The 13,212-nt window shown below is 40.9% G+C and overlaps 1 protein-coding gene across 1 annotated transcript in view; it reads left to right on the top strand.

Annotated features, from left to right (window-relative positions):
* Positions 1–6,481: 6,481 nt before the first annotated feature.
* CUNH9orf3 (chromosome unknown C9orf3 homolog) overlaps positions 6,482–13,212 on the top strand; it is a 306,444-nt gene continuing 299,713 nt past the window's right edge. The window contains exon 1 of the mRNA XM_008050889.1: positions 6,482–6,771. Within this exon, the coding sequence (XP_008049080.1) occupies positions 6,621–6,771 (151 nt within the window). The 5' untranslated portion in view covers positions 6,482–6,620. The remainder of the gene's footprint in view (positions 6,772–13,212) is intronic.

Raw genomic sequence — 13,212 nt, 5'->3', positions numbered from 1 at the left:
TTGTAACCCTGGAAAATTTCTATAAGATTCTGACCCACTAAACTGTCACATGTGTGGCCCGCTGGCCTCCAGTGATCAAGCCAGTACCTCCTCAAACCACACACATGGACACTGTGGGCTTATTACCTCCTACCCACTTCTCCTGGTTACCTTCACCCCAGGCACCAATCTGTGATAACCAAAGCTCTGGAAAAGGGTAACTTGATGGACAGTAGTGGAACCTAAAATATTTTCAAACTAAAAACAACCCTCTTTCTCACAACTGCAAAAAGACAAATGCATATAATAGTCTAGAAGAGAAAGAAAATAGATGGTTTGAATGATCCCACACAAGTTTTCCTTTGTAGGTGACTCCTCCTTAAGAAACCTAGCAAGCACGTTAGTGTGAATTGACCTCTTTTTGAGTTGGAGTCTTACTCCATCACCCAGGCTGGAGTGCAGTGGCACACTTACGACCACCTTAGCATCTACCTGCTGGGCTCAGGCAATCCTTTCACCTCAGCCTTCCAAGTAGCTGGAACTTCAGGTGTGGGCTACCACACCCAGGTAATTTTTTGATTTATTGTAGAGAAGAGGTTTCATCAAATTGCCCAGGCTGGTCTCAAACCCGTGGGCTCAGGCAATCCCCTCACCTTGGCCTCCCAAAGTGCTGAGATTACAGACTTGAGCCACTGTACCCGGCTTAAATTGACCTCTTGCCTTGGAAGGCAGAGTTAGTGTGTCTCGTCCTCATTTGACTATGCTACAAACGCTCAAACATGGAACCAGAAGCCGAAGGATTGTTATTCTGACAGGTCCTTCCTTGATTTATAAGTTCTTTAATGGCAGCAAGCCTTGAACCTGCATCCCATTTTAGCCTGTTTTTCTCTTCTTTTTGCTTTTCATTGTCCTCCCGTTCCCACAACTCCTGTGCAGGTAACATGGGCTCCCCAAGGAGTCTCCCATGTGGATGGGTATTCCAGGGCATGTGAGATGACCCTAGAGGGAGGAAGGTTTCCTTTGCATGCTGGAAGGAATTATTTGATCTGGAAATAATGAAGTTATAAGCGTTGCAGAATTTCAGAATCCCATGAGCACTTTAGCAACAAGGCTGAGGTTCAAGGCTGTGCATGTTGATTAAACACAGCTACATTTATTTCAGTGATGACACGTTCAGATAACTGTGGAGCCCGCTTATAAAGGCACATAGATTTTCCTGCCTTCCGCTGGGGGAGGAATGGGTGGCTGAGCAGGGAATCAGCCCTCCATATAGTCCTCATTTGAGTATCGGCACGATGGGAGCCATCTTTATTTACTCTTCAGTCACCATATAGGGAGGATGAAGACCCAGTGTTCACTCATCCTCCACTTGTGGGTAGCCCCAAATTCCACCCCTGGAGCTTTGTCCAGAGGATAAAGCTTTCACCCTGTTAAAATAGGATGACCTAACTATAAATTGTTTTCAGGTATTTGCACTGTGACGTGAGCCATGCATAGGATATCAGGTTGTGAAAGAGCAAAAGGCCATCGACTGTAAAGGTGCTAAGTCACTGGCAGTTGGTTTGGGCATGTTGGGAAGGGAGGAGTGAGCCTGCAGCTGAAGAAGAGGAAGAGGCCAAGAAAGGAGGAGTCTAGGAGCACAAAGAGAATTTGCATTTTCAAGAAATTTTGCGTACCTAAGCATCACCCCCTAGTGTGATTCTTTTCCTACGTATGAAAACATTCCAATAAGAAAGTAAAAGACATGGGTATATTGATGGATGTGGCTTTTAGTTTGATAACTTGATCTGTGTGTTCAGAGTTACAGCTCTGGAAACTGAGTTGAAAGCTAGAAAGAAAGCACATTTTTAGATGTTAGCGGAAAGAACACTCCTGTCATGTAGAGAGGAGGGTAGGAACAGAGAATTGTGAGAACTTTGGGGAGTTAGGAGTTGAGGGCTGAGGACCTAGCCAGGAAACTAACTCCCGTGATGGACCAACTCAGGTGCCCAGACCAGATGGCAGAAGGAGCCATAAAGAGGGTGACAGAGGGATCAAGACAAAATGCTAGAACACAATGTCTACAACTCGATAGTTAGAGAGGACATAATACAGAATTAGGGAAGAAAAGATGGTGATAACATGTTAGTTTTTAATCCAGTCACTTTAATCCAGAAGAATGCCCTCCCTGCCTCCCCAGCTGACTCATATCTGCCTGCAGTATCAGTACTTACTACTTCATAAAACCCTCATCACCAGTTTTTCTGAGGCAGGTCGGATTTCAGACATTTGGTCCCATTGTTGGACACTATGCTGTTTGGGATTAGGAAAACACAGTCTCTATATCCATAGAAGCGCCCTTTGCCATATGATATGTAAAGCTTTTTGTAGGTAAATTAAACCGGTGAGTGTCCTCTACTTTACTCCCTTGTCCCTTCCTGAGCTTCCTGTCTTGTTTTATAACTTCACCATCTATCTCGTCACTTGAGCCAGAAACCTCGGAAAATGCTGTCAGTTACCTATGGCTGCATAACAAAGCGCCCCCAGATTTAGCAGTGTAATATGGAAGCCCCAAATCTGAGTGGGCTTGCGTGCAGTGTTTACTGTTCCAAATAAGTCACCCAGAGGTCCAGCAGGGAACGACACTGATTTATTAGCACGTACAGGAGGCACCAATGGCAACAGGTAGGTGAAGCATCTGCACCTTGGGACAGTATAGCAAGCAGTTTTATAATCAAAGCAATCCCAGTTAATCATTCAAGTTCCTATACAGTGTTTACAAGTACATTGATTAAGAGTGACGGACTACATTTTTTTCCGTTTTGGTCACCTGCATCCCATGACTCATTAGCGGGAATAGGCCTGCTCATCAGAGTCCAGCCATGGCCAGAGGCCACTCCCTGAGGGAGGGTCAGAAATAAGTCAGGTATAGGGGGACGCAGTCTATGTTGGGCAATACCTCACAAGCGCTTAAAAGAACAAGCATGGATGATTTCATACAGTTTCTGAGGGTTAGGAATCAAGGCGCAGCTTAGCTGGGTGGTTCTGGCTTAGGATGTCTCCCAAGGTTGCTGTCAAACTGTTGACTGGGGCTGCAGGCATTTCAAGGCTTGACTGGTGCTGGAAAACCCTCTGCATTGTCTCTCAGATGTGACCTCATCTCAGATCTGATCATTTGTTCAGGAAAGAGGTGTGGAGGTTGACAGAGGAAGTCTTGGGGACTGCAGGCGGGATACATAGTGATATGCTAGCATGGCCTCCAACCCAGCCTTATGGGGAGAGAGCAACATCTTTTTGTTCCCAGTGCGGGGCAGGGAAGACCTGTAACACCAGAGTCATCCTAGGCACATGAAATGCTGAGGGCACAGATAACTTTCAGACTTGGCCTCTGGACCTTAAGACTTCAGACCACAATATGAGGTCGCCTCCCTGTATTTGAGGCAGAGGAACTCTGAGGAGAGCTCTAGGCAAAGGCCCGTCTTTTCCTTGTGAACATTGCACATAGGTTTAACTCCACACACCCGTGTAGATTGGAAGTGACTTTCTGGAGCTCTTGAACTAAGAAAAACTGGGGGATGCATTCTGTATCAATGAGAGAGAAAACCCTGATTTTCAACATCTGCCATTGTCAGAGGAAGTAGGAGTTTTACCTGCCATTTGGCCAGTGGGAATGAATACATCTCCTTTCCACTGGTGATACTTTTCTTTTTTGGGACCTTTCTCTAAGATGGGCTTTTTGGGGAAAAAAACAAAATACCATATGACTAGAATTTTCACAACTAGGTGTGCCTTGATTTCCACCTACCTGAGCTGTTTGAGCTGCTACAGGATCCCTCCCACCACCATGATCCTACCTGGAGCAGGTGAGCTCTAGCAGTCTCCCTTATCAGATCCTTAAAACAGCCGCTGGCTGAAAAGTTAGCTAAAGTTAAGTCAATTAACGGAGAACCCCAGGGGACCAGGGTGGGAACTCAGAACTCATTGGAATTGATGGGAGATTCTAGACCGTCCCTGAAAAGTTGCTCTTGTTCTTGGATCTGTAAACTTGGGATACAGAATCATAGGCTTCTTGACCAGAACAGGCAATAGAGGTCTCCTACCCTACCCCCAATGCCCATTTTACGTGTGACTCAGAGGTCAAGGGAATTTCCCACAGTCGTTAAGTAAGTTGGCAGCCCACTTGGGATGAAAGTCTTTAGACTTTTTGATCTTTTCCTGCCCCATGTCAAACCTGCAAGTTATCATAGCATGTAGACCTGTAGGATAAATAGACTGCCACTGCCTGCTTGCTCTAAGATCCATTTTCTGCTCTTTTACAAAATCTTCTCTTCAGTGACAAGGAGCCTTATTTCCTAGGCTATCCTGTCTTCGGGCTTCCAGGTAGGTTTGGCCAATGGGGGCCATTGGTGGAAGATTTGAGAGCAGGAGTTAGCAAGAACAGGGTATTTCTTCTCCTCTCTTTGCTCCCTTTTGCAGTTTCAGTGCAACTGAGTCTCCTTCGTGGTCCCAGATCCACTGGACAGCTCCCCCTGTGCCAGATGACTCCTACCCCTATAACCCAGTAACAACCATTAGTAGTTCCTCCAGTTCAAGGCATCACAGCTGCTTACTACTGTGGCTCATCTCTGGGTTCCCTCACTGTCCTCTGATTGGCATCTCATCTCTTCTGTCATTTGTTTAACCAACCTGTATTAAATTATCGCTGCTTGTTAAGACCTAGACTGGTTTCTCCGTTCCTTACTGGACCCTACCACATACAGTAGGGCCGTCATTCTGTGTGTTCTTGCACACTGTATGAACACAGTACGTGTTCAATTATAATGTTAATGAAAATGGAAAACTCGTTTATCCAAAAGAAACAGTGCTTTGCTCTATTCATTCGCTTTACAAGTCAAGTTGGTTAGTGTTACATATGAGGGGCGACTCCAAAAATCTGGAATTTATTTGCAAAAAGTTTGTATATTTATTCTTCCATGTTTAAACTTTAGTCACCTTCAAAGTAGTCTCTGCTTGATGTAATACACCTACTGAGATGCTTTTTCCACTGCTCAGAACAACTTTTAAACGCACCCATTTTGATGCCTTTTAATACTTCTGCCATTTTTTGTTTCACCTCTTCCACATCGGCAAAACGGTTACCTTTGAGGGCATTTTTCATCTGGGAAGGAAAAAAAATGTCGCTCAGGGTGAGATCTTGTGAATAGGGAGGGTGGAGCATGGAGGTCACACCGTTTTTGGTCAACAACTGCTGAATGCTCAGCATGGTGTGGGCAGGTATTCTCGTAAATCACCCATCATGCAACGGGCAAATGCGTTGAAAGAGTCTTCCAAAAAAACTCACTGAAGTTGACGCAGCCTCTCATAACAATGCTAACTGGTACACTCATGCTGATGAGTTTCTGGAACACTTATCTAGAAGAAGCCTCTACCACAAGGGGTCCATCTTTCAAAAGATAATTTCATTTTGGGGTGGATTCTCCTCATATTTGTCATAACTAAACAATAGAAAGTGAAAATGTTTTTCTGTGATATTTTCCTGAGAAGCCAATCTTGTGCCTTCTACTCTGTGGAGTCAAAAGAATGGTTTCTGGCCAGTCACGGTGGCTCATGTCAGTAATCCCAGCACTTTGGGAGGTCAAGGCAGGAGGTCTGCTTGAGGCCAGGAGTTCGGGACCAGACTGGACAACATAGTGAGACCTCATCTTCACACACAAACATAATAAAAAGTGTTTGCCATGTGTGGTGGCATGTGCCTGTAGTCCAAGCTACTCAGGGACTGAGACAAAAGGATTGCCTGAGCCTAGTAGGTCAAGGCTGCAGTGAGCCGTGATCATGCCATGCTTTCTAGCCTAGGTGATAAAGTGAGACCCCCACCAACTCAAAAAAAAAAAAAGGCGATCTTTTCCATCCCTGTCAACCATGACCTAATAATCATGGAAGGATCTTTCTTGGTTTGAGTAGGTTTGACTTGTTTCTTTAATTGTAGCAGAACGAGTCCTAATGGCATGCCATTGATTTTGTACACTTGCTGTGGTAACAACTGTATACTTGGCTTTCCCATCACAAGCCTGGTTGTTGTGACCTACAACCCTGCTTATGTGCCAGCCTGTTCTTGGCCTCCACACAAGGATTCCCACAAGGGTTCCATTTGAGATGGTGGTTTCCAAGATTGGGGGTATATGCCTGCCAGCGCTGGATTTGAGACCACCGGCTTGTTTTTCCGAGCATTAATATCTCAGTGATCTCCAAACATATTTTCTTTTCCAGAATACTTTCCAAAAGGTTTGAAAGAATGTCTCTAAAACTCTTTTCTTCTGAAAGGGCCTTAGGGGTGAGGGGGCAAGGGTAATATAAATTATAACTTGGCAGACTAGTATTTAAAACTTTATCCCAAAAATATTTCTCTCCTTAAAAAAAACTCTCTTTACATATTTAAGTAATTCATTTGGGAGAAATAACCACTCAGCTATTGACATAGCCAGCCTTTGGCAGTTTCAGTTCAAAATGCTTTGAAACCAGTCAACTACAAAGCCTCAAATATTTTCTCTTTGGAAGCTCAACTTAACCTTCACTAACATGGTGGTGAGAAAAGTGACAACTCATTTTAAAGATTCTTCCCCTTTGTTTCTTTGTTTCTCTTCTGCAGGCCGTGTGTTTATACTATGGGATCTCCCATAAACAACAGGGCCCTTTTTCCATGCCAGGAGCCACCCGTTGCCATGTCAACATGGCAGGCTACAGTTCGAGCAGCTGCATCCTTTGTTGTTTTAATGAGTGGGGAAAATTCTGCCAAGCCAACACAGCTTCGGGAAGGTACTGTACATGTGTTCTTTGCTTATTTATGTATTACACACATGCTGGACTCAGGAACCCAATAAGCAGTGTTTTTCTAAACTTTAAAGAGCTCCTTTATTAGTTGGGTTGGAAATGAACATACTGTAAAACATCCTGCCAGAGAAAACAAGCAGGAGATGGGGAGGGGCACTTAGGAGCCTGGGCATGGGATTTGGGACTCTTCATGCTAGAGTTATCAACTCATAGATTATTTCAGCAGTTGTTTTCACCTGGTGGTTTGTGGACCATAAGTAGATGGACTTGGTTGAAGACTTTCTGGGCAGGCAAGTGTGTCATGGAAACACCATGCACTTGAGATATTTGAGTTTGGTTATGGTGTTTGTATGTGGGTATTCACTATACTGAGAGAGAGTGCTCCTGTTGGCTGGCTCACTGGAGTTGTACTGGTGAAGCATCTATTCTACACATGATTTGCCTATATGGAGCTCTGAACCAAAGGTGTATAAGAAAGATGGAAGGCAACACTAAAGTGTTGTCAAACTTTTATCTGTGAATTACTTGCTCCTTGCAATAATTAACTCTCAATAATTAACTCTTCTAGTTGAGTTCCTGAGCATGTTGATGCCAGGCAAAATTTTTGTAGTTGTAGTATCCATGTAATATGCGGCATCTCCTCCCACATACTTATTATAGAAATTTTAGAATACACAGGAAAGTAAAAATAATAAAGTAAAGTAATTTCGGAGAAAATTGTCACAAACATTTTGCTGCATTTATTTCAGTATTTAAAATTTGTATGAATTGACATGTCATCATTCCCAAATTATTATAGTATCTAATAGTGTTTATTCTACCTTTTTTCACTCATAGTGTGTCCTGAACATTTTTTAGGTCACTAAGTATTTTTTTGAAAACATGATTTCAATCTTGGAACAATATTTTGTTATATGAGTATAGTAGAATTTAACACTTCATGTTTTTAAACATTTTGGTTGTTTCCGGGACTTTTTTTTTCTATTATAAATAAAGTTGCGTTAAATTCCTGCAGAGACATTTTATATAAAATTAGAATCGCTGAGTCAAAAGTTGGAACATGTTTAAGGTTGTTGGTATATATCCCATATTGTTTTCCAGAAAGGTTGTGCCATTACACATTTGTCTGTAGTTTTGAGCTCCTGTCTCCTGGAACTGTGCTCATCTCATAGGCAAGAGAAGGTCTTTCTTTAATTTGGGTTAACTTAGTTATCAGTGAGTTTTGCATGTCCTTATATGTTTTTAACCATTTTCATTTTCTATGTGTTCATTTCCTTTGCCCATTTTTATACTGAAGACTTAATAATATTTTCACAAAGTTTGTCCCGTTTTTAAATTTGATTGTCTCTTTAAAGAATACAGATATTAATTTTTACATTTGTTAACAAAAATATTTTTCCCAGTTTCTAGTAAACCTTTTAACTTTATATGATATTTCTAATCCATGGGAGATTTAGATTTTTATGAGGTCATATTTATCAGGTTACTCTTGGGAAGTCTTTGCTCTAAGATTCACTTATTTTGTTCTAATATTTTTATAGTTTAATTTTTGTAATTTGACTCTTTAATGTCTGTAGTTTGTTCCTGTGAGGGTTGTGAAATAAGGACTAAACATTACCTTTTTTCCCAAATAGAAAACCAATTGCTTCAAGATCATTTATTGGATCTTTTTTGATTTGTGATTTCTTCTTTATCATAAGCTAGATTTACATGTGTACTAAAGTCTTCAGTGAGTATTCACTTGATTCTTAACAAAAAAACAAAATAAATAATAAATTTAAAAATCTTATTTTTAAAAATAGATAATGACATGACTCATTTACAAATGAACACAGGACAAAGCATTTGCTGTAAAGTCTCCTTGCCTCGATTTCCCAGCCTCCCCCAGGCAACCATGGTTACCAATTTCCTTTGAATAGTATGGTTTCTCTGTTTTGCTGCAAAAATTAGGATAATTTTTTATAGACATTTTGTATCAGAACATAAAGAGCTTCCTTGTTATTTTTATGCCTGTAGAGTATACCATAAATTGATGTTTCACAATTTAGTTACCCAATAGCTCTAGACTTTTACTCCATATCAAATAGGAAACGGAATGGGCATTTACTTCATTATCTTTCTTCACCCACATTCTCCAACTTTAATTAATAAAACTTAGGATTTGAGACTCATATGATCTCTTTATCTTGTTTTTGTATTATATCTTCTAGGAATTACTACTATTGTTTTAAATTTTCATTCAGTTTCAAATCATATTTGTAATAAGTTTTAAGATTTTCTTCATTCTTGAGCTCTTAGCTGGGAAATGGCTGCAGTATTTTTTCTTTACAGACAGGTGGATAAATGGTGTATTTTCTGAGCCCTCCCACATTAAGATTGGCTTTTTGTTGTATTCTTTTATGACAATCTTTGGCTAGGTATAAAATTCTTAAGTAACTTCTCTCCTTAACAACTATTAATGTTTTCATTATCATCTCTTATTTAGTATTTCTAAGGAGAAATCTATACGAAATTTTTTCATTCTTTGAAAGTAGTCTGATTTTTCTGCCTAGATGTCATAGAATCTTTTTATTTATGTAATTCAAAACTTTCTAGAACGAATCTAGGTGTGGGTGCCTTTGCTTTTGTTTGTTTTGGGGTTTTTTTTTTTTTTTTTTGAAAGTAGGATTTATTGTGAAGACAGAAAAGTTTCCACAGTGGGAGGGGACTCGAAGGGTTTCCCTGGGTGCCTTTGTTTTTAATCAACTTTATTAAAGTATAATTTGTATTTTATATTAGGGTTCTTCAGAGAGAACCAATAGGCAATAGATAGATGATGATGATAGATAGATCGATAGATAGACAGACAGATGTATAAAACAAGATTTATTAGGGAAATTGGCTCACATGATTATGGAGGGTAAGAGGGCCCATGATAGACCATCTGCTAGCTGGAGACTCTGGGATGCTGGCAGCTTGGCTCAGTCCAATTCCAGGAACCTCAGGACCAGGGAAGCTGATGGTGTAATTCTTTTTTTTTTTTTGAGTTGGAGTTTCACTCTGTCACCCAGACTGGAGTGCAGTGGCCGCTCCCGGCCACCTCAGCCTCGACCTCCTGGGCTCTGGCGATCCTTCCGCCTCAGCCTTCCGAGTAGCCGGAATTACATACACGTGCTACCACGCCCGGCTGATTTTTTGATTTATTGTAGAGATGAGGTCTCGCTGCCCAGGCGGGTCTCGAACCCACGGGCTCAGGCAATCCATTCACCTCAGCCTCCCAAAGGCGCAGGATTACAGGCTGAGTCACTGAGCCTGGCGGTGTAATTCTTAGTATAAGGCCGAAGGCCTGAGAACCCAGGGAGCTGCTAGTGTAAGCCCTGACATCCCAGAGGAGAGCTTGGAGTTCTGATGTCCACCCGCAGGAGAGGAGACTGTCTTATCTCCGGGGGGGTGGGTGGGGGCAAGCAAATCCTTTTTCTCTCCCTTTTTGTTCTATCTGGGCTCCCATCCAATTAGATGGTACCCACCCAAATTGAGGGCAAATCTTTCCCATTCAGTCTACCAACTCACGGGCCAGTCTCCTCTGGAAACAATCTCACAGACACACAGGAGGAATGCTTAACCAATTCTCCAAGTATTCTTTAATCCAGTCACACTAACACCTAAAATTAACCATCACACGTACAATAAATGCATACATTTCAAATATGTCAATGAGGTTTGACAACTGTATACACCTGTGTAATTAATTGCCACCCCATGATGATACAGAAATTCCTTTGTGCCCTTGCACTTATTGCCCCTAACCCCACTCTAGTTTACCAGGGATCTGATTTCCATCACTATAGCTTGGTTTGACCTGTTCTTAAAATTCATATAAGTGGAATCATTCAGTGTGTACTCTTTCGTGTCTGGCTTCTCCTATTCAGCATAATGTTTGTGAGAGTCCTTCATATTGTTGCCGGTGTCACAAGCTTATTCTTTCCTTTTTATTTTTTTGATTGATGAACAGTGGTCCGTTGTCTGAACAAACCACAGTTGTCTGCCCATGCATCTGTTGGTGGACCCGTGTATTGCTTTTGTCCATTACGAAAAAGATGCTGTGAACATTCATGTATAAATCTTTCTGTGGCTGTAGATTTTCACTTCTCAGAGTAAATATATAGGAGTGAAATTGGCAGATCGTATGGTAAGTGTATGCTTAGGCTTGGGAGTTTCTACCAAATTATTTCCAAAGTGGTTGCATCATTTTCACATCCTTACCAGCAGGGTATGCGAGTTCCTGTTGTGGCTCGTCCTTGGAAAAACTTGGTGTTGTCAGCCCTTTTGATTTGAACCCTTCAACTGGGTGTGAATACTATCTCATTGTGGCTTGAATTTACATTTCAGTGGTGACTGATGATATCGAGCACCTTTTGATGTATGTATTGTATATTCTTATACCTTCTTTTCAAACTTTTCAAGTCATTTGTTCATTTTTTAAAAATGGGGTCGTTTAATTATTAGATTATAAGACTCCTGTGTATAATTCTAGATGCAAGCTTTTTGCCAGATATTGGTTTTACAAATAAATTCTTCCAGTCTGTATGGCTTGCCTTTTCTTTCTTTCTTTTTTTTTTTTTGTTATACTTTATGCCACTGATTTTCCATAGTGGCATTTTTGTTCTTAACTAATTTCACTAGAGATTTAAATAATCTTATTATAGCATTTGTTTTCTTTAAATCCTTAATTTAAAAAAATTATTTTTGTTGTCTGTTGATCTCAATCGATTATACTTGTGTTTCAGCCTGTTACTTCTCATGGCTTTTTACTGCTGTTTCATAGAAGTTATATCTTCTTGTATCATAATGACAATGTCAGTTTCCTAATCTGGTTTTCTTGCTGCAGTAAATTGATTTCTAATGCTTGCTCCTCCTCCGAGTCCTTAGAATGATGTCTTCTTTTACCTATTTATTCCGCAGTATTTTTTTTCCGTGGCACTCGTGGCTTTCTCTTTGGTGTGTCCTAACAGACAGGATAGAGTGGATTTTTCTGAGCTCCATTCGCTCTCCACTTGTGTGCTGACGGAAACCCTCTTTCAGTTCAGCAGATGAAAGGTTAGCAGAGACACATGGTTCCTTTATTCAGGCCCTGGTGTCTTGTTGGCAATTGTCTAGTCAAGTTCTGCTACACTCACATAGAATCTCTTTCTACACTCTCCATTTGGTTCCCTGACATGCTGAGTTGATTGCGTCCATGAAACACTGCAGTCTCAGATAGGCATGATACCTGGCCTCCTTCAGCTCCCATTTCTGTCTGTAACAGTTTGTTTGTGACAACTATACTTCTGAAGATGTCACTTGACTCGCCCTAGTCCACCTCACCAGGCTTACGTATCTTCTCATTCATGGTTTGGCCCTGCAGTAAAGCCTTGTGTTTGACAGTGTTTCTCAAACTTGAACATTACTCTTTTTTTTAGGGGGAAAAGAAATCTCATAAGTTACCAAGATTGGTTTAAATTATTTATATTGGAATGACATTTTAAAAACGGTAGACCTAAGACTAGATATGAACTCTGTATGCTTAAAACTCTTACACATCTATAAAGCCAACATAAAATGACAAATTAAACACAGATCAAACTTCTAAATAAAAAAGTTCAAAATGAACATTTAATGTAATGATCGATATTTTGCTGAGATGAAATTGTCCCTGATGACACGCATGTGGTGCTTGAGAGCCCCATGACATTTCCTTTGGGATTGTGCACTGTTCTACCTTGAGCCACGCAGCGATCCAGTTCTCTACCACTTGTCGTTTACTCAGCCAAGAGCATCGTATGTGTGTTCTTTTCTCATTGTCTTTCAATACTTTCAGCAGTCCTCCATGAACCTGTGCACATACTAATGCACATGTGAACTCTGAAACCATTTGATGTACTCAGTTATATCCGGATGATTGCAGGGGTCAGTAAGCCACAGCCCGCTGGCCAAATTGAAACCAGCGCCTGTTTTCGTCAATAAGCTTTTATTAGATCATTGGCATTGTCTATGACTGTTTTCGTGCGACAACAGTATAGTTGAGTATTTGCAGCAAAAGCCCCAGGCCCGAAATGTTTGTTACCAGACCTTTTCTAGAAAAGAGCTTTCTGACCTCTGCCGTATCTGTCTGTTGTTGACTCTCGATCACATATCTATTTGAAGATTATCATCAAAAAATTAAATCAAGAATGCACTTTAAAATTTTCATGGAAAACTTTCATTCCTCAGGAATATATCTGTCAGCCTTTTTTTCAGAATTCCAATTGAGGGCAGAGATATAATAAAGTAAATGCTTATTGGGATTTGCTTATGTTCATATCACTTATACCTTATATGATATCACAGAACAGACTTTACCAGCTCAAACAGAGAGGATTGGGCAAGGCAAGGAAAAAGAACTCTGCACCTAACACTGCAGTTCCTCCT

This window comes from Carlito syrichta, unplaced genomic scaffold (genome assembly GCF_000164805.1).
Source record: "Carlito syrichta isolate Samal-C Ts95f unplaced genomic scaffold, Tarsius_syrichta-2.0.1 Scaffold153948, whole genome shotgun sequence".
Classification (NCBI taxonomy): domain Eukaryota; kingdom Metazoa; phylum Chordata; class Mammalia; order Primates; family Tarsiidae; genus Carlito; species Carlito syrichta.
Note: the sequence above shows the minus strand (reverse complement) of the source record. Positions and strands in the feature narration are given on the sequence as shown.